The sequence below is a fragment of the Boleophthalmus pectinirostris genome, unplaced genomic scaffold, assembly GCF_026225935.1.
Source record: "Boleophthalmus pectinirostris isolate CB_2022bp ecotype Guang Dong unplaced genomic scaffold, ASM2622593v1 HiC_scaffold_15, whole genome shotgun sequence".
Classification (NCBI taxonomy): domain Eukaryota; kingdom Metazoa; phylum Chordata; class Actinopteri; order Gobiiformes; family Gobiidae; genus Boleophthalmus; species Boleophthalmus pectinirostris.
This window is the reverse complement of record NW_026571070.1, coordinates 23,684,117-23,705,880: the sequence shown is the minus strand read 5'-3', so window position 1 is coordinate 23,705,880 and position 21,764 is coordinate 23,684,117. Positions and strand designations below refer to the sequence as shown.

The window sequence follows — 21,764 nt, the reverse complement described above, 5'->3', positions numbered from 1 at the left end:
TCCAAAAAGCTGACACATTTACTTCCAGGGACATGTTCAGACAATAGCAGGAAGTTGGCTGATTTTTCTCTTATTTCAGCAAAATGTGTTAGTTTTCACAATGTCAGAGAATGCAAATCCCAAACAGCTCTGATTTGCTTCTCTCTTCATTTTAACACCTGCTCTTTTGTAACAAAAACATGTGACTTGTAAAGTCTGTTTCCACAGAAGAGGAAGGAAGAGCATCTTATCTGGACAGCTGTGGGGTGAACACTAGCTCAGCAGAGAATGCCCAGAAATCTGGGTCAGAACTAGCACACAAAAATACCAGTTACACAATACTATGCTATTGTTACTAAATGCAAATGCTTATTTTCATTTATTTGTTTTGTCTAACAGGGTGTAGGAATATAAATTATGCAATAGGCTTTATTTATTAATAAAAAATATTTATAGCCTATTATGTTGTGGTCTAAACTTGTACTCCATTTATTCTGAAAAGTTGCTATAGCAATCTAACAAGTGTAATTTATGATACTACCACAAGAGGGTAGTATGTAATAGTCAATCATGAAACTAATATGGAAAAAGAAAGTTGTGTTACCTCTTTCTAAAGTCATGAACGTACATATTTCTGCTATAGCCTCTATGATTTCTGCCTATTCTAAAGGGGAATACAGCTATTTTTGACATTGTTTAAAATGTGAGGAAACTCAGTGAATAGGTCTGTTCATAATTGGGCTTCAGCAGTGTTAAAGTCATCGTTGTCTGTAAAACTTAAAATAAGTTGAATAGACTAAAATCGTTATGCCCTCGTTCAGAGAATATAGCTCATTGCATATGTTAGGCATACCATGATATAGTTAGCGTGTTGGCGTTCGCCGAGGGCGCATGTGGGTAGGAGGGCAGAGCGCACAGCTCAAGTGGCCACTGATGCTCGGTGATATTGCACTTGAAGCTCCACAACATCAACATCATCATACCTCACCACAAAACTGCATCCTTACGCATCGGCTCCTCCGTTCCCCTGTCCCGTACTGGAGAAAGTTTGGCGAGATCAGCAGAAAGGGACGTTCAGGCAGCAAAGAAAAGATGAAGTTAAGATTTTAATTAGTAAAAATGAGATGAGGATGAGAAACAGCATGACACACGTGTATGCTTTCATCCAACGGTGAGACGAGCTAGCACCACCTCTGGACAAACACATGGACTCTGTGGACCAGGCGCTGTTTCACGTAAGACATCTATAAACTTACTTAATAATTTAAATTTAAAATAATTTAAATTAATAAACAACACACCTTACTCACGACAAAAATTGTTCTAAAGTTATATTCGTACTTTAGCATGCTAATGTGGAATTGGCGCATTTGCTCAATTCTTGTTGCTGATTGTAAAATTTTTGTTAACTTGTTAACTTTGGACGATTCATTGAAAAAATGGCATGCATAATTGTACAATTGAAAATAATATAGCCCTTTTCTTACTGTTATTTATAAGTATTTCTTTATTATAGTCCCTATTATGCTATTGCTGTGTAGACTTTAGTGTGTATGAGTAGCTTGACTTAATTGTTTTGACCATTACAGACCCAAGGCAATGGAGCTCGGAAAAAGGGTCGATTTAAAGGTTCAGATGGCAGCACTTCCTCTGATACGACCACCAACAGTCTTGTTCGCCAGGTAAGGACTTATAGCCCAACTGATAGGCTGGTAGGCTTCTGCTTCATATAACGTAGTATATAGCACAAGAGGCAGGCTTTGGTCATCATCATTCATCAAGGAGGAGATTGTAAACATTGCTGGGGACAAAATGTTAAAGCCTTTTGGTTGGAGAGAGCCTAGAGGATTTGCAGCGTCTGTTCTTTGTTGAGCCAACCTGCAGAAGGATCTCAACCCTTCCTAAATATTTCTGCCTTTTTAGGAGGAGGCACAGATCTTGTCTTTGGCACAGAAGCGCTAGTGCTGCAGTGGATCAGAGCATCTCTCCTGTGTGCGTTTTCTCAAGGCCAAACTAGTTACTTATGCATGTTTTAAGTTTGTCCAAAACAGCATGAATTTACAGCCACATGCCTAGCACCCCTGGGAGTCTATGTGCGTTCCCACAGTTGGGTCCTTCTTCAATATGGATTGTCTTATCAACTGAGGGAATAAAAGTTTTGCAAAGTGGAAATCAGAACTTTGAAGGGGAGTAGAAAACAAATTGAAAATGTGTGCCTTGAGAACAGTTAGAAGTTTTCGTCAGATGTGTGCCGTATAGTAGCAGAAAATAGTCCTTTCCAGTAACTTCTGTGTTTACATTTGTATTACTGCTTAAATTTAGGCCATCAGTTCCCCAAATTCCTTAAGTCACAGAGGCAGTCATCTCCTGTAAGCGCAGTGTTTTAAATAGCAGAAGTAACAGAAAGACGGGAAACTCTGACGCAGAACCTCGCTCTGCATATCATTTATCTAAGTTTGATCTCATTTCTCATGGAGTGACACTTTGAAGATGTTGTAAAACACATCTTTGTGTTTGTTTTTCCTTTTATTTCGACCTCCCTTTACAGATCTATTAATGTACTTTACTCAGGTTGCAAAGAATGCTGTTTAGATTAAATAATAATAATAATAATAATGAAATAATAATAATAATAATATGTTTCTTCTGTGCATCTCAATCCTAGAAGAAAAGTTGCAGTGGTTCATAGAAGGAGAAGGCAAAGGGCAGAGTGTGTAGGCTGTCATGTTACTGGGAGCTGTGGCCTGAGAAAGTGTATGGGGGAGGATAAACTGCACTGCCATGGGAGCACTGCAGCTTGTTTTACTGATAGAAGAAAAACATGACCAGGTGAAGCGTTTCTTTTATAACATGTAGTTGGTTACTAAAATGTGCTGTTTTGTGCCGAAAAATCCCCAATTTGTACTATGACTGCCTTAAAATATCTGTCATTACATTTTTAGTTCTTAGACAATTACATCTTTGTCATAGAAATAAAAAAGCAGCATTTCTTATATTAAAATGTAAACAATATCTTCAACAAGAAACAAATGTTGAAATTATTAAATATTGGCATATTAAGCTTTAGACTTTTACAATGGGAAGAGTAAACATAACTTTTTCACTTTAAAATATAATACTCTACTATCACTAAAAGAATTATGTCTGAGGACTCTGTGAAGTACAAAAGTTACTCTAGTAAATGTACTTCAATAAATGTAACTCAGTACTTCCACGTCTGAACTACTAAATACATATTGACATCAGTGCATTACAGCATATCAGTGTGGCTTTAAAGATACGTCAAATGGAGACTTTACATGTGCCATTTAAAAAATCATAGTGCTCCAATAAATGTTTCCAAGGGGATATTTCGACTGCAACAAAACATAGAGTTGTATTGACGTTATTATACAGATATTGTCGTAGATTATTTCCTTATAACATCAGCTAAATGTAATAACCTAGCTATCAAATTACTTCCTTCCTAAATCATGAAAGTTTGGGAAGACTTTAGACCAAGCTAAAATGATGCTGGATTTTGAAACTGTTCATTTGACCTGCAGATGTAATTACTGGCAGCTGTAGCCTCCGGGTTTGTTTCACTAAGTGTTGATATTTCTCATCCCATAAGTGTAAAAAAGAGTGATGATCCTTTAGACTCGTCCAGACTGCAAGTCTGTCCTGTGTCTGGTGCATCCTGGGAAACAATCCAAGCCCCCGTGACCGTGAATAATAATACACTTCTTAAAATAGTGCATTGCTAAAAACAGAATTAAGAAAGACAGGGCTTAATAGTGAGTGAATAGAATAGAGCAAACACATGAAGAAGGCAAGTCTTGTAAAGCATTATCCAATCAAGGGCAAGGTATACAAGCAAAAGAGTCAAAATAACAGTAGTAGTACTTACAGTACTAGTAATATTAGTAATATTAGTAGTAGTATTAGTAGTACTTACAGCAGTAATAGTTGTACAAATTTGAATCAGCTCTTAGCTGTAAACATACTATATTAGATTATTTTGCTACTAGGTTTAGTACTAATAAAAGTAGTCAATACTGCAGTAGGTTTATAACAATAGTCAGATAACAATTGTAGTTTTACTTCAACAAAACTTGTTTGTACGTCTTCCACCTCAGACTTATAGATTTATTTTGACCACATATTGACCCAGTTTTTCCACTGCCTCCTACATTTGTTATTTGGATGTAAATGATTGCACTCCCACTTGTTGCATCGCCTTCTTCAGTCTGTTTAAAGGCCCATACTTTATCTTTCTATTGTATTGTGTAACATGTCCAAGTCTTATCCTGCATTGAGCTGATGAGAATGCCTTGTGTGATTGAAGTCCTGGAGGGTGCGGTGAGTGGAAGGAAACCCGGTCTAATTCTCTACATGATTGCAGATATTTTTCCTTCTCATGATCCTCCTGATTATTTTTTCTTTAGTTAATGGAGAAGAGAGTTGACGCAAAGAGCTCATTACAGATATCAGATCTTTGCATGTAAGACCAGTGACATGTTGTGGTTAGAGCCGGAGTCACACTGTGTCCAAGCCACTGTCAATCTGAAGTTACCCACAAGACCTTTGTGTGAACTCCACAAATGTATGCCAGGGTTTTCCAGTGGGATGTGGGACATAGTTGAGAACACACCAAAGTGCAAGCTTGTGGCCTGTACTTGAGGTTTAAGCATAGACTGTATGTCTATGGGTTTGAGAGAGTCTGGCTGTAGTTTTAGTCTTTGTTGCCATCTAGTGGCTACGTTTATACTGCATGTACAATGTGCAGACCTTGTACATGCAGTCACATAAGGGGCAATATAAATGCGGTGGCTTTGCCTCATGAAACGTGTGTCCATTTGTACAGTGTAATTGTTGCATTGAAAATTGTTTTCATACAAATCATCATTAATAATTATTAATTAATTATTATTTTAATAAATGTAAAAAAAAATATGTACATTGGACCAGTGAACATCTATAACATCAAAACATCAAATGTATCCCTATTAAAACAGATATTGCTTGAAATTAGCTTTTTAACAGCTGATGAGATCAGACAAATAAAGTTTTGGTTGTTATGTTTTGGGGGTTTTTTGGCTTTAGAAGCCATGGGTGGCTGTATGCAATAGGATGCACCTGATGGGTTATTCTGATGGATTATTTTGAACTATTTCGTGTCCTACATATAGTGAATGCATGACAAAGATCCTTCATCATGTCCTTGTGGTTTGACTCAATGTCAAATGGAAGTCTTGTGTCTTCTGTAAGTGAGATGTTTCTTCTCTCAGAAGACAAAGTGCTTCCGACAGGGTGAACGGCTGATGTCTTCCCTGCAGTGTTCCTCACGAGCCTGAGTAATGATCTTTCCTTAAGGGGCTTGTGATGGATAGAAACATTCACAGCTGAATAATAGGATTCTCTCTGTCAGGTGCACAGCTCTGTGGATAATGATGGCGCTCTATCACTTCAGGCACATTTTGGTTGGTCGGTGAAATATTCCCATAAGGAGAGAAGCTTTAGTAGTGACAAAGTGCTGCAGTTCTGTGGACCTCTGTCATGACTGGACAGAGTCGTGGACTATCACATAGATGCATTAAGATTAAGGCTAGCCACACGCTGCTGTGTGCACATGTCTTCTGCACTACACAGGTTGATAAAAACCCAAAAGCTACTGGTATATGCTGTTTTAAAGTATCTTGGTCTAATACTATAATCTAATCTAGTCTGTCTTGTTGTACAGCCACAAGTCTTTTTTTCTTATATAAGTATTATATGTAGGAGGACAGTGCAATCTCAGTCTCAATAGAAATAAATCTGAAAGCCATTTCATATGTTTTTGACAAAATAAGATACCGATAAAATAAAAAATTGTGATGAAATAATTCAAGGAAAAAATCGCCCATTAAGAAGCACAATTACCCCAGTTTTATTAAAACACATGAAGGAAACAACACATATATAGAAGGTGCTTTTCTTAAGAAAACAATAAAGTTTACAGTAATTAGTATAAAACAGTTTTTTATGCCATCTACTGTAAAGTTAATGACAAACATATAACTAAAAATGAACCAAGAAGATATTTTACAGTTAAAAGACTATCAGGGTTCTGTGATTGTGATCTTTAATTTACATTAGATTAATTATTCCACATTTCTTGGAATGTATGGTGGTTTAAAAATGTATACACTTATTGTTGCATTCATTGGGCATTTTGTTGACGCAGCACTATGTTTTTCTCCAGTCACCTTAGCACAGCTTGGATAGAGGGCCACTCTGCACTTTGCATGAACTGAGACCGTATGTCCCTCTGCACCAAACTCACAAGTGATTCTCACTACAGCCCTCACAGTCTCATCTATAACCATTAGAGTAGAGAAAAACGGGGGAAAAGCATGAATAAATAAATGCCAATAGGGAGGAGTCTGGAGTGGAGACATTAAAGTGGAAAAAGTCCAGGAGAGGAAGCTTTCAGTCAGACAATGTGAGTAGTAGAGGGGAACACTGAGGCAGTGTACTCTTCATTAGGGATCCTCGGACAGCGGTCAATAAAGGACACTCCACCACTCTTTCTCCTCCTCCTCTTCCTCCCCACTCAGAGGAACAACTTGTGTGTACGAGTGTGACTATCCCAGACAGTGGATGTGACTGTAACCTCCCAGAAATACTGCAGAGGATTTGGCAGCTCCATGCCAATGAGGGCTGCTTCAAATTACTTTACTGCGAAGAAGAGGGAGAACCAGCCTGCAAAGACTCAAGCTAGACATGGGCAGAAGACGCAGTGGAGGCGGGAGTACCTCTCACTGAGTTCCTATAAGTTCTTGTTATAGGCTAGTAGTCGAGTAAGTTTCACCCTGCTTACTGCATATTCTTGGAGGGCTATGGATCAAGGCTGAGTGGATGCTACTGCTGCTGCCTCCTGGGTCCCCTTCATGCCGTGCTGTGGGCTGGGCCATCGCCGGAGAGCACAGCTTCCATATGTGAGTATTGCTTATCGCTAGGGTCAAACTCTATTATATTTTAGTTTTGTTATTACTCCTCAGACCAGTCTGGTCCATAGCCCATAACATCCTTGGAAATGCCTCTCTAGCTTTCACATGCTATGCAGACTGCTAGACCTCTCTCCTGCCCTGTAGCCTGTAGACGTTACTGTGCCTGCGCACCACTAGACACAATAAATCTTAGATGTCATTCCGTTACGCACTTTGGGCACAGAGTTGGCATAGCTCAGTTTGTGAACGTAAAGGTTCACGTTGAAAGCAGATGTGAAGTTGTTAAATGTAAATGGATTTTGCTCATAAGAATGTGTGATGAATATTGATCATTTGTCATGAATGTTCTATGATATTTATCTTGATGGGAGTAGATGGAGTTTGGACTGCAATGGAGCAAATTTAATAGCATAGAAAATATCAGTCCATCCAGTCCTAGGGCATTACATTGGGAACTTTAATTTGTTCATTCTACCACTAGATGGCCATATTCCACTTAGACTTAGCTGGAGTTCAGCCACATGCAGTAACTTAGCGACTTAAAACTGAGCCATGTATAGACGATCATTCCCATAGACAGAAAGAAGAGGAAAGCTAGATATTAAAATATTTTTTCAGAGATACTTAGATCTATTCTTTGGCTCTGAGTTGAAATAGTAACTGATTGTGAGATAGATTTAGTATAATTTTAGGGGTTATCTTTATCTTGTAGTATTTAGTATAAGGGTTATCTCTGTCTTGAGGTGAGCGTTGTTTACAACTGTATAGTTATAGTTAATTACAGTATTACCGACATATGTGTGTGTGTGCGTGCGTGTGTGCGTGTGTGTGTAATGATGTTATTACACACATGGGATCAGTATAGTGTGCAGGAGTCACCTCTGAGCATGTAGAGATTTCAGGGTCCATTATCACACTAGTCACTATCACTCAAGCCACTCAGAGCCATGGCACCAGTCATTATTTAGTTTACAAGCAAGTACACTTTAATTTAACTGATGAGTGGATTAGTGCAGGGCCAGCTGTTGTACCACTGGACTGCATAAGCCTTTTGCATAAGGAGTTCTCATATGAATCAGACCAGCTCAGGTAACATATGGATGGTTTTAATTGCAGCCTATAATGAAATGAATATGATAGTTTTGGATTTGTGAGGCCTGTCACAGCAGACCCCAGCTGCCATGGCGGTTATAGTATCTGTATTAGTTTTAGTATTGATTAGTATCTGATTTTCAACACTTTTGACAACCCTATGCCCTACCACTCTGTATATGAATGAAACTGATCTCACATGTTTCCAATACAGTGCTCCAAACCACTGTTATATGTCTGAAATGGGCCAGAACACAAATGGGCCCTGGATGGTATGTGGAGCACGGAAACTCTTCTGAATGGGAGTGAGTGTGACAGGCCGGAGCAGGCTGGACGCTCTCATGGAAAGGCATGGGCTAATTGGACACAGAAGGTCCTGCTGGTCCTTGGTTTGCAGTCTGACTCTCCTTTGGCACTGCCCTGATGCAGCAGTAGCCAAAACAGAGGAATCTGAAGAAGCTCACTGAGGCTGGAGTCCAGAAAAGACACAAACCTGAGACAATAGACAGAAAATATCTCAAAAATCTGGATTCAGTGGGCTCAACATTGCCACAATAAAAAATGCCATTTTTAACATAAATAATAGTCAGTCGTACAGGTAGGTTCTACAGTGTCCATGGGCATATACTAGTCTATGTGGTCTTATACTTTTTCTAATACAGCACCAGATCTAAAGCTATTGAGGAAAGGTTAACTTCTGTTCTGCTAATGTTTTTTCTTTTTTTTTTTTCAAATGAGTATGTTGGTTCGACATTAGTTTTAGTATCAATTAGTATACTTGACAAATCGTGACATCCAATTCGCTATATTACTTAAACCATGCAACTTCTATCTTTGACACGAATAACAGAAATACTGCCCCAAAAAGTACAACTATACTTCTCTTTTGTCTTTCTCTCTTATGCTGTATAAAATGAAATATTGGCTCATAATAAAAAGTGTAATAATTCTCAGAAAATCATTGGTTTTGTGTGAGCTCATTTTGTCTTAAGTGACTGCTGTGGAATTCCCAATTTTCCAGGCTTTGGGAATCCCGCCCAGGGAGGAATGTCGGGCCAGCACAGTGCAGACAGGAGCAGGGTTTCCTTTGGCAGCCAGTCCCTTGTCTTTTTCTCAGAATAAAGAAATTTCCGGAAAGCGAGTAGCTAATTGGCCTCTCGGGAGCGTCCTGGATTTTTCACGACATTTTTACTGCTTTTACATAATCTATCATCTCGCTGTGAGACTGGAAAGTGTGATGTATATGTGTGCAGGTCCATCCAGAGTATAGCCTGGAAACATTGATGTCAGTGATGCTGCGGACCTGATACCATGGGCTGGTCCTGGGTCAGTTAGGTTTGGGCTGGGAGTGAGACGTCCTCTTTGTCTGGAAAATGTGAGACTGAAAGAGGCCATTGATTATGAGGCGTCACAATCATTCCCTATACTAGTCGCCTTTGGGATTTCATACCAGTGCCGTCATTCCTGTTGGCTTTTTCTCATTTGCATTTAAATGTTGCCTTTTAAAAATAGCAGTATTAGAAGACATTTGTTGCCTTTAGTGGGTGTACATTTTAGTGATGGTTATTATCTTCAGTTCCTTTAGACCACAAAGCTGTGAAATTAATCAAGATTGAGATTCAGTCAGTGTAATTATCTCTAGCTGCCGTTACATCCACACTCTAAATCTGATTATTAACAGATTTTTTGACTTGTTGACTATTAAAATTACATGTAAACAGTTAAATTATCTAGTTTCTTTCTGATCGTGGTCCTTCTGAATACTCACATCGGATTTTGTGGTTTACATGTTATTTGTCAGTAAAAGGATGTGGTTTGAAACAGAGTTCAGACTTTTGAGGACTTTGTGTTAACTAGCACTAATTAAAAGCCTGTCTTGATTATGTTCATGAATTAAATACAGAATGCTATTTTTTAAATTTGTTTTTGAAAAGAAAAAAAAAGAAAAGAAATCTAATTAACACCCAAAATCAACCTGAGGAAATACAAAAAATATTCTCATTTTGCCCAGCTCTATTTTACTATCTTTCATGTTTACATTTCCAGTTAATGATACCTTTAGAGGTTGTCATCCACTCTCTCCACAAAGGGCCAAGTAGAGCATCTCTCAACACTGGAGCAGATGTTTTTTGAGGCCAATTAACAGAAGAGTCAGACAACCTTGTGCACCAGAGGAGGCCGCCTGCCCTTATGGATATAGCGCACAATTAATTATGAGCAGTTAAAAATGGAGCAGCGCTGAAATAGAGACTTGGCTATAGAATTATGTCTGAATTATGATTACCGATACCTGCTTGGTTAAAATGAAATGTAAATTTACAAGTAGTAATGAGACGGAATAGTAATAATATAATGTAATAGCAGCATTTCATAACTGTCTAATAGCCACACACCAGCGACTGTGTGGAGCATCTCTCTAAACACTTGTTTCTTAGCAAGAAGGTGCCATGACGACAGGTGGCAGCGCCGTGACGACCCTTGAGACAAACATCGGGTCATGCTGTTCCTAATCCCACCAAATGTTCTGAAAAATGTATTTATCTCTTGTTTATCTTTCATAGTATTATTTGTACACTTACAGGACAGTCCCCTCCTCTCCCCAGATCATCTGTATGTTCATCCTGCTATAAGCTCAGCACCCGTGGGAGCAGCCGGCCACCAGGCTCTGCTCCATGATTGGGTGCCCGGTGCAGCTCAGCAGGGCGGGGTTAAACCTGCTTGGATGCTTCATATTCATACACACCGTGAATACATAATCACTCTGGGCAGGTCAGCATCCATTGTCAGAACCAGAGAGGATATTTCTAAACAAATCTTGGACCTATTTTTTTTGCAAATTTTCAACTCCACTCTCCTCTCTGCGTTTTATGATGCTGGGGTCTACTTGACAGATGCCAGCTTGTGTAAGAGCAGGTTGGCAGCGTGTTTGAAGAGCACATGACCTATGGATGAGCAGACCATGCGAACAGTGCAAGCCCCTCACTACGGACACACATGCAACAGGCAGCACAGATAGGAGCTACTGAGGACCCAGCTCCTCTGCCCACGCCACAGGCCAAGTGTCGCCATGATCAGACAAACCAAGAATAAAAATGTCTCCTGGGTAAGTTCACTGCGTGACAAGTGCCCCCACAAGTGCTAATATTGGAAAGGGAGCTTTCATTAGTGCTGGTGTAAAGAGGTTGCATCTGGAAGGGCATCTGGCTGAAAACTTGATTAAATCAAATAATGGTACAGTAGTAGATTTGCTTTTACCACTCAAGGTACTAAATGCAAGTTCATTGTTGCAATATAGCAGTGTATTCTAACTGACTTTATTCACTTTAATGGCTTTGACAGTGCTTTTTGAATGTGTTTTTTGTTGTTCTTGTGCCCAGTGAGTACTTTAAAGAGAGATTACTGTTATTATATAACAACAAGTTACTACATGCCCACTTTATGAAAACTGGCTGCCAACTCTGCCCATGCTCTTAGGTAAACAACTACAATTAGACAGGAAACAATGAACATTTAGTATAAAAGAGCCCAGATGTTGATTCTAAATGATAAGAGTAAGTGGAGCTGAACCTAAACCCCATCTCCCATATGCCGGTGTTGAATGTGTATGTTTTTGATATGTGATTCTTTGCCAGTGCAGACGGATCAAGGGGATTAAAGTGAGAGTGGCTTTGCGAGGATGAAATCAGCTACTTGGGAAAAGGGGGTGGGGCTGGTGTAGGAGTTTACTACAACCTAAGTTTTTTATGGCAGCTGAGTTTGGGTAGCAATATGTCTTTGTAATTGTTCATTCTGTTTGTTGAAGAGTACGTTCTCAGTTTCTGAAACTGTATAGTCTTTACATGGACCAATTAGACTTCAAACCAACTTAATACTTGGTATTTCTTAAATTTGAGCATAAGAAGAGTAGTACGCATGCATTTTCCTCCGGAGGGAAGCACTGCTCCACTTTTACTCATCCCATGTGGGGCATATATGTGGCTGCTGCTCAGTGCACTGTGGTCCTCGCCCTGATCTGTGCCCCACACGTCCAGCCAGACAACATTTTAAAATTTGATGTCATCATTTCTGATGGGGCTTACATAACTCTAAGGGAGATTTGGTGTGTATGAAAGAAATATTCAAACTGAAAATCTGAATTGTTGTACACGCTTTGTAAAAGACAGACTCAATAAACTTACTTAAAGCCTTTCCAACTGAAAATAATGCCACCTTCTAAGATTAAATAATGCTACCCCTTTATGCCATAACGGAAAATTAATTAGAGAAGACATTTTGAACATTATGCCTGTTTTTCATGTAGATAGTCTTAGTAACTACAGAGATATTAACCACAAAGTAGGACAAAATTTGTGTTTTGGCAGTTAAAAGGCAAATTTCACCATAGGAATCTGCCCTCTCTTCTGTATACTCAGTAGCCACATGTGTATGTCTTGACCCATGTTTGTCCTTTCCTCCTCTGTGCAATAAGCCTAATGACAGTGTGGAGCACATCTGTAATGGTTGTAGTGGGCAGCAGCAGTGGCAGGAGGATTAGGACTCCAGATGGTGCTATTCTTGCCCTGCCCTGCCTGTCTGTCTGCTGGAGGTCGCATGTTTCATATAGCGGTCAGCTCTGTCTCTTTATGTGCGCAGCTTTGCTATTGTTGAGCAACAGATGTCACACAATCAAATTAAAGCTGATACTGTCTGTCCGAGTAAAGAAATCTGAAGAGAGCTAACCATGACACCACAGGGCTTAACCTTTGACCAACTTAACGTCTACCAGCTACTGACTGTACACCATTTTTTCCACTCCACTACGTCCTGCAATGTGCTGAGCTTACATAGTGTCACTGACTGTCTTTCTTGACCTGACGGAAAGATGTAGCACTGTTGTTTCTGTGCCAGGCGTCAGCTGCTTGCACCCATGGGTCATGGTACTCTGCACAAAACCTGGGGATTTGCATAATTCATTACAGTGGCTGTGGAGTGGAGAGCGACACAGGTGACTCAGGCAATATCGGGAGCTGAGCATGTCCAAGAAGGCCAAGGTAAACGCGCACTTGCTTTTCTCATCTATCAAATTCTGTATTATTGGATTGGATGGTATAGTTGTATTACTGGATTTTTATTGTAAGCTTTTTCAATCCATCTTTCTGAAGCTTGCTGCAGTTGTTATCCTCTCTGTTCAAATGTAGGACTTTGTATTTAACTTGTAATCTATTTCATGATTGATTCTTTGTGGCATTTAGAGGTGATGGACAATTGACAGGTTCAGCTTTCTCTTTGTATACCTAGTTTAAGCACATATAACTTTAACTTTTACATAATTCCATGTCGACATACATTTATTGTTAAAATTACACTTTTTTATACTTTTATATCTGTTTATCTATCTGTATGTCTATCTATCTATCTATCTATATATATATATATATATATATATATATTTATTTATTTATTTATTTTTATTTATCACTATGGCAGTCCTCATTGTTAATCATTCTGAAATCCATGCATACACTTTACAGGATGTTGTTCAAGGATTGCATTTGACAACCCCCATGTCCATTATAATGGCTTACAATAAAATATTTTCCTACTATAGTTTAAATCCTGGATTGGTTGAAAGGCTAAAGCTCATTTAAATCTCCTTACACAGAAAAGCAATCATTACAATGTGAGAGTGGGGATCAACTGTCCCTATGGCTGGTATTGTGTCCACTGTAATGATGTACAGTGCAGGGATGACATGTGACAAAATGGCAGTTACTGATGTGGGTTTGGTTACACAAATAACATATAGTGGCTCAAAAAAACTAAATAAACATGAACATTATTTATAATCTTGTGCTCATAATCGTTTTCCATCTTGTTGGACATGCTGGCATTTTCATGATCTTATTATACTCAATTGCAATCATAAAATATAAAATACTGATATTAGTGGAACTTCATTTGGCAAGAAAGCAAAACTGAACAGGTTGTTATTGTCCAATCACTTCTTAGAATCAAGAATGAGCAGTTTATGAGTAATGCATACAACAGTTTAAGTTGATTGAAGTCACATCTCATGGAAGTGTGTGATATCCAAAACCCTCCTGATTTCATGTTGTAACCTGAGAGTAGTGATGTCTATTCTTTATTGTAACAGCACAGTGCACGGACACGCACACACTCACACACATTTGAATTGGCAGATGAACGGTGGTGACCTGGTGCATTTCTCTTTGATGCCATGTGGGACATCTGATGTAGTGATTTGTCCAGTGAGTGTGAAGTAATTCTGTTAGCATGAGTCTATAACAGAGCTTCACTGGTCGGTCGCTGTGTCCAGAAGCTCTCCGCCACCTCTGCATTCATGATTTTTATTCCTCTGGGCGTGCTCGACAAACATCCGATATCTCCAAGGCCTATACACCTCACAGCATGGGTAAGCTGTGGTTAACTTCCAATGTGCCATGTGAAGTCCTGGAATTTGGTTTTATTTTTGTTGGTTGTGCAAATATTTTTACCAAAATCTCTAACATTGCATGTGAGAAGGCAACTTTTGAATTATGTTGATCAAAGCTATTTGTAATTAATAGTGTAACTAAATTAGAATGACTTAATTTGGCATAAACCATGTCTAAACCAGCATCACCAACTTCTTTGTAAGTGAGCTTTTGATTTTGGGATTCTACTAGCATTTGATAAGATTTGTGCTGTCCTAGTGTTTCTAATCTTGAAATGAATACACAAGTTCCTCATTATAATGGTTGTTACGATTAAATCTCACAATATTACTGAATTTCCATATTAGCTGTTCCAGTAAATTTTATGAGAGACATTCTTTTGTGAAATAAATTAATTTGAAGCCCTAGAGCTGGACAAAACCGAACAGCTGTGGCCCACATCACCTTCATCCTTCCTTCATCCCTTCTTCCCCCCTCATATTCCTCACTCTGTCTCTCTCACTCTCACTCTGGTAGGTGTAATTAGAGCTGGTCCCGGGGCATGTGCTGTAGCTAGGTAACCTCCGTCAGATGCCTGCTTGGGCCTTGGGGCATTCATTAGGTGGGAATCAAAGCCACAAGGGCCAATGTGGATCCTCCAGAATGGTCTACATCTATAAAGGCACTCCCAGGATTTACAGTACTGTACCACTCTGGAGCGCCAGTGTCCCTTCACAGGCTGAATTAATCCCTTATAGTCTCATAGGCAACAGTTCAAGTGAGCCTATTTTCCAGGGAACTCAAGAGATTTATCCAGCAGAATTTGAAGACTAGTTGGAGAGTTTCATTTGGTTAATAGCATTCTTGGCAGAGCGAAAGGCCTTGAGAGGTGCCTTTTTGTCAGACCTCCAAAGATCTAATTGTGTGCTGCTTTGGCCCATTACTGGCCATCTTAAGTTGACTAAATGCTCATAACACATTTTTATGAGTAATAGCTGCTGTAATAAAGACTACTGAGAACAACACACTCTGTATTTGGTCAATATTGACTCCATCTATGGCTAAATTGTTGTCCAGTGGTTAAACTTGATTCTCTAGTTGAGTTACTATTCTAAAGTTCAGGTGGCACAAGAAATCCATGACAATGTTATTAAATGCTACAGAATTCAGTTGAATAACTAGTCACTGTCTCTCACCAGTCCCTTCTGTGCACAAGGTGACTTTACGGTGCATATCTAATGAAAAATCTGGTGTTGTCAATGTCATTCCCTCGCTAACCCACACAGTGTTACAGTGTTGTATTGATCCCCTCTTGTGGTCCAATTACTGTATGCTGGTTTTGTGAGCCGAGCTTGTTGGCCTTTGTGTGGCTGTCAGTGTGAATGGCTGCTGACGTCACTGTGTGCATGCTCTGATCAATACGCCAAAGGCAATACTGCCGCCAATTTCCCCGAGCTGGCAGAAAGCAAACTGATCTGTCAAATCTGAGTCCAAGTCCTTACAGAGGGAGCGATGATTGTGGTCAGCACTTTGCTCTGACGCCCCATCATTACATTAGATTCATCTGCTCTTTTAATTCCACCTATTGTATCACCCATGAGAGGAGTACAGTTAAAACCAGTGATACTCATTTCTGATGAAGAAATTTGATGCCAGGAAGTTCAATAAGTTAACTATTCCATATACTCAAATGTGAAGAGTTATTGTTACTATTACACAGAGTTATGTGCCCTCTACAGACATCTCACACATCACAAGAGGTTTACCAATCATTTTTGGAGGCGATACAGATAAATTTCTTAATAACTGATAACACACATCTTATGTCTGTTATTCAATATGTTTTTTAGAGACCCTAGTTTCATACAGATTTTGATGTGAGATCTGTTTTAATCATTCACATACTGGATCACATCAGCTGTCATTGTCCCTGTCATGTTGTGCTGAAGGCTGAACAGTATTAGTTGTTTTCACCTTCTTATAGCCTGACCTCGTGTCACCCCATACAATAAATACACTCTGATAGTGAACAAATGGTCTGATTAAACACATTATAATTCATATCCTTTATTTATTTTTATTTTTTTAACCAGGATAACAGCTGGTAATAAAAAGCTAAAAATTTTCAACTTGATTGATGCATGTGCTGTATGCTTACACTATATAACATTTACCTAGAGTGATGGAGATACAGTGTAACTGGTGTGAAACATACATTAGTTGTGGTACACATTTTATGCTCTTGTGACTGAACTCTAACACATTAAACTTAACTGTCCTCTATAACGTAGCGCAGGGCACATCACAGTTCAGTACAAAGTGTCTTGACGTCTTTGATTTAACCACTTCTTTCTCCAGACAGAGCAGCTGGTGAGCACTTGGAACGCTTTGACAAGTCCCCAACATCTGCTCGTGGAATAGTTTTATATGGTTTTAATTTTATAGCCATAGTGTATTTTGTTATTGTATGCCACTTCCTTTTGCATCTACCTTAACATGCACCATTTAGTTTGGTTTGTCCTGTAGATCATCAAAGCAAATATGTCTTTTAAGATGATGTTTCACAGATGATTGCTTCCTGCCGCCTGGCTTTCAAAAGCATATGTGGGGATGAGGAGTAGGTTAAGTTGTAGGCTTCCTCTCTTCTTCAGTGCAGCGACGCTTGCAAAGTTGCCAAATTAAACACTACACAAACTTGAAAAACTTCTGCAGCTGTTTTTGGTGCTTTCTGGAATTTTCAGGCCTGCCGTGTTGGCGAGAAACTCCACTTCCTCCGCGCGTGTGTGTGTGCGCGCGCGCAGAGTGTACATGTGTGTGTGTGGGAGGGGAGAGGGCCAGGGGGCAGGGGGGCTTGTTTTTGGAGCTGGAGGACGATTGCGCGTTGTGAGTCTTCTCCCAGCGTGGGAAAGACGTCCGCCTTTTCCCTGCCTCTCACAGAGTAAAACGGGCCGGAGCTTAGAGGAACTTGTCCCTAAGTTTGAGCGTCTCAGAGCCTGAGACGGAGGCGGACGAGGGGATTTGTAAAGGGAAGTGTTGAGGCTGGAGGGAGTTCCTGCAGAGGAGATGGGCTGCAGCTGAGGAGGGTCCGACCGGCCTCGACAGGGCACAATGTACCACTCCGCCAGTGAGGACTCAGATCTGGTGAGTTCTGCACACTTTTTCCTCACTCCTCGAACAAAGAGGAACTCGGCAGGAGAATCAAGCGCATTACTGCACGGTTTAAAGGGCAGTAAACACACATTCTGTACTTTTAACTTTGTCATTTGCAAGACTGTGAGAATAGTTCAGTAGTTGAGGAGTTTGAACTGGCAAAGACCATTGCATGCTACGCTAGCTCTGGAGCCCCGAACGTTGAGGCAGAATTCATACAACTGTAAACTGTTGAAAGTTTGGCTTAGCACACAAGCAAAGCACGTTTATCTGAGCCATAAAAGCAAACAAAGGGGCCACTTAAACACATTAAACTCAGCACTTACAGCCGTACATGACTCATTTAGTTCTGGAATGGTGAGTGTGATGTGTGAAAGATTTGGACTCAAAGCAGTAGTATTGTGTTTAGGGGGCAGTCTTGAATCATCATTTCCTATTGTTTGACCATAAGCTCCTGTTGCTATACACTAACAAAATCACTTGTTTGTTTCTTGGAACGTGTAACTGAAAGAGTACACATGAGCCCATTCTTCAGCCAGCATCTACTGTATCTCTTGTGAGTGCCCAGGGTGTCTGCCTCTCTGATCTGTGGAGTGACTATGGAGTAGTGCACTGAAGGCTATGACATGGTTTACACAGCACATAGTTTGGAGAGGGCACAGCTGAATCCCAAATACATGTTAAAAGTACTGGCAACTCATAGCCATTCCAAAACAACAGTGACACCTACCCCTGCTCTGGTCCTTATAGATCCATTTAATTAGATAGAGTGTCAGCAATTTATTGTTGTGACATTTTTTATATTTCCCAGAATGAAACTAATAGGTTGCGTTTACATGACATTGCAACATGACATCACATGTTTCAGAAAGTGATGCCATTATTCAACACCAAAGCTTTGATCCTTGTCAGCTAAAAGAAGTTTAAGCCATAAGATTAATTTGTCAGGTGTGTGGAGCCAACCTCCTAACAAGTGGTAAGGTTTGACATCTGTGGATCATAAGTTTATTGATCTTCATAAATAAGGAAAATAGTGAATCTCTCATAGAGGTAATACGCCCATGCCCTACATCTAAAATTATGGCATACTTCAGATGTCATAAATCAAACTGTAGAACATGAAAGCAACCTATTATAGATATTTTTTTATTAAAATATTTGTGATAATGTATTACTTTTTTAGCTGAACACTCCTCTATATTCACCATTAACTTTCTTCATGTGATAAAATGAGCCTGGTGTAATTTTGGTCCAACCCAGTCCCATTTGTAAGAAATGATGTTTTGCTTCAGTGGAACTGGTTAGAGCTCCCTCTCCCCTCTTGGCCAGTCATCATCAATCATCCACATGCTGCTCCATACAGCAGCAAACTGCCACAATTTTGATGACGCAAGCACAACCCAGAAGGGACCAGAGCAGCTCCCATTACTGTATCCACATGACGGGCCATCATCCCGTGCACGGCTGCAATCCCACTGTGGGACCTGGTCCACTGGACAGAGCAAAGGAATTCTCCTGAAATAAGAATAGAACATTACAGACAATTCTGACAATGATAGGTTTGAGTTTCTACAATCTCTGACAAACTGTAAATGATCCATATGAAGCACTCAGGACTGCAACATCACACCATATGTGTTTTTTCTCTTTATTTACTGTTGAAGACCAGTATGTAGGGCATGTTTGTCATCACATACACTTTTCATCTTGGCAATTGCATTGTGGGATACGATCATGTGATTGACAGTCTGTGAAAGTTCATCCGCTCATTGGGATGATGCATTTATCTAATGCACTGGCACATGGAATGCTGGGTAAACATTTTTCACTGGTCTGTCAGTGTCACCTTGAAGATGATGTGGCCAATCCCTTTGATCTCCTACTCACAGTCCCTTTAAATACTGTGCTCTTCACATTAATTTTGCTGTAGTGGTCTGTTTTTGCACAAGTTTAAATATCTGCAGAAGGTCCTTAAAGTATGGCACAGTGCGGACTGTCATATTTGTCTCCACTTGATGAAGAGACAGTTTGCTGACCACTGATTTCATTGACTTTGTGTTGTGCTGAGTGATGAGGCAGTGATGGACAGATGGACGCGAAACAAGAGACTTTGGTTTGAACCCAGAGTGAGTCACCAAAGCCAAAGTCTGAACCTGGGACTGTCAGCCACAGCAGACAGCTCTGTGGACCTGCCTGGACTCAAACATGTGAGAGTTGTATTGACCACACAGCACAGACACTCAGTGTGGTCTGTATCTTTCATTCTGTTTGTGTGAGTGGGCAGTGACTAAAACCACAAGCCACACATGTCTCTGCATAGGGTATGCTATGTGAAACTGTAGCCTGTGCCAGCCTGTACCAGCCATGACAGAAAGTGGATCAGGACATGGAGGCAGTCTGTGCAATTCAATGTTCAATTGAACTAGACACAGTCATTAATATTCATACATGGGCAAATTAACCAAATCATTTGGTACAGTGCTGTGCTAAGAAATTCTAATGGGTTTCTATGGATTAATGTTTTTATTCAGTGCAAGTCAGTAGGTTTGATATCAGCCATTCTTCTCTTAAAGGTTTAGTGGGTCCAGCAGCTCTGTTTGATGGACAGCTCAGGCTGAACATAAACTGTAGTGTCTCTAAGATGTTGATGAAGCCCAGCTGAGGGCTACAACTTAACCCTGTCATTTTGTCTCCTATAAAACGCACACCACAATTTAGCATGTCCTCTCTGTGGCGACACAACCAAGGACACTGTCTGTTTGCTCTTTGTGCACTTTTAGATTTGTGGACCTCTATTTTCAGTCAGAAACCATTTTTGCAGGAGAAAATAGCAACAATTTTGTGCAAAGGGAAAGCCTCTGGGTAGAAGTAGAAATGGCCACTCCCCCAGAGAAGGACAGTGTAAGGTTAGGGGCAATTGAGGCCAAGACATGATGGTCAGCTGTGAGTATAGTGTGACTCAAATTGACTCAGAAAGGAAGAAACGGTTCCAGTTTGTCATGATTTCTCTGACGTAGAACTCAGAGCTCCAATAGACACATTTTTTTTCTGTCACCTCTCTCTATGGCAGCTAAAAATACCAGTACTTTCAGACCATACAGAGCTTCCTGTTTAACACTTTCTAACAGATAGCAGTGGCATCTTATTCCACAAGAGTAGTGGCTCTGGTCATTTGTAATGAGATAATGCAATGATTCTTGTGTCACCGGTCAGGGAGGTCACCGTGAAGACCCCTGTCCACACCAATCAATGAGAGAAGCAGAGAGTGCAAATGTTCTTTCAATATCTACCTTCATGTTTTGTCATGTGAAATGTTGTGCCTTATGCAAATAAGGAAAGATCTAACTTGAAAACATAGGAGGGCAGGTTGGACATTCAAACCCACTAATCCACAACCACTGCATGAATTAATGAAAGGCCTACCGCTTGCAAGTAGACATATGCTATGTTGAGGACCTATGCTGTTGTTTGTCAGTAGTTAGAGGAGCTGAGTTCTGATGCTCACGGAAAGAAATGTAAGCTATTTTATTTCTTGGCTGTTGAATACCCTGTCAAAGAAACACTGAGACAACATGCATTGTGCTTTCATTTGCTTGTGTCTAAAAAACAACACTTACTGTATACTTACAGCATATGCTAACTAGACTTTTATGAGGGTTATGGTTTTGTCTCATCTTTAGGTAACTCAGAGTTGTATTTTGATTGATCAAGGCATGTTTAAGTAACCTTGTATTATCCTGCTTTTGAGGCTCAAGTGTTTGTTCAGAAAAATAAAAAAAGGGGTTTTCCCAACCCACTCGGACCCGAGGTCATACTCATAAGGTTAAATATTACATAGACATTTTCCAATAAATAAATATATGTGAATGAAAACATGCATCTCATGACAGTGAAATGACACAGTAAGGAAGTGTGGCATTATTTTTGCAGTCTGTTAATTGTCTTTAAGTAATTTTAGAACAGTATTGCTGTTTACAATAAAGAAAATGTAAAATCATGATATTTTACTTAACCATGATTGTGACTGGCTGCTCTTGTGGTAGAGTGACTGGCACAAGAGTTTTTAAACTCAGGTTTGTCAAGTTGTTGTGTACAGTTTTGTATCATGTTTTTGTATATTTATGGAGAATTGTCGTGTGGGAGCATGGATGACGTAGGC

The 21,764-nt window shown here is 39.8% G+C and overlaps 1 protein-coding gene across 4 annotated transcripts in view; it reads left to right on the top strand.

Moving 5' to 3' along the window:
- Positions 1-946: 946 nt before the first annotated feature.
- cacnb2a (calcium channel, voltage-dependent, beta 2a) overlaps positions 947-21,764 on the top strand; it is a 38,215-nt gene continuing 17,397 nt past the window's right edge. For 2 of the 4 annotated variants that reach the window (XM_055151139.1, XM_020935742.2), the window contains exons 1-2: positions 947-1,214; positions 1,569-1,661. In XM_055151139.1, the coding sequence (XP_055007114.1) occupies positions 1,185-1,214; positions 1,569-1,661 (123 nt within the window). In that variant the 5' untranslated portion in view covers positions 947-1,184. Of the gene's footprint in view, positions 1,215-1,568; positions 1,662-17,307; positions 17,597-21,764 lie in introns of those variants that run through there. The other 2 variants (XM_055151141.1, XM_020935741.2) reach the window with 1 other exon arrangement.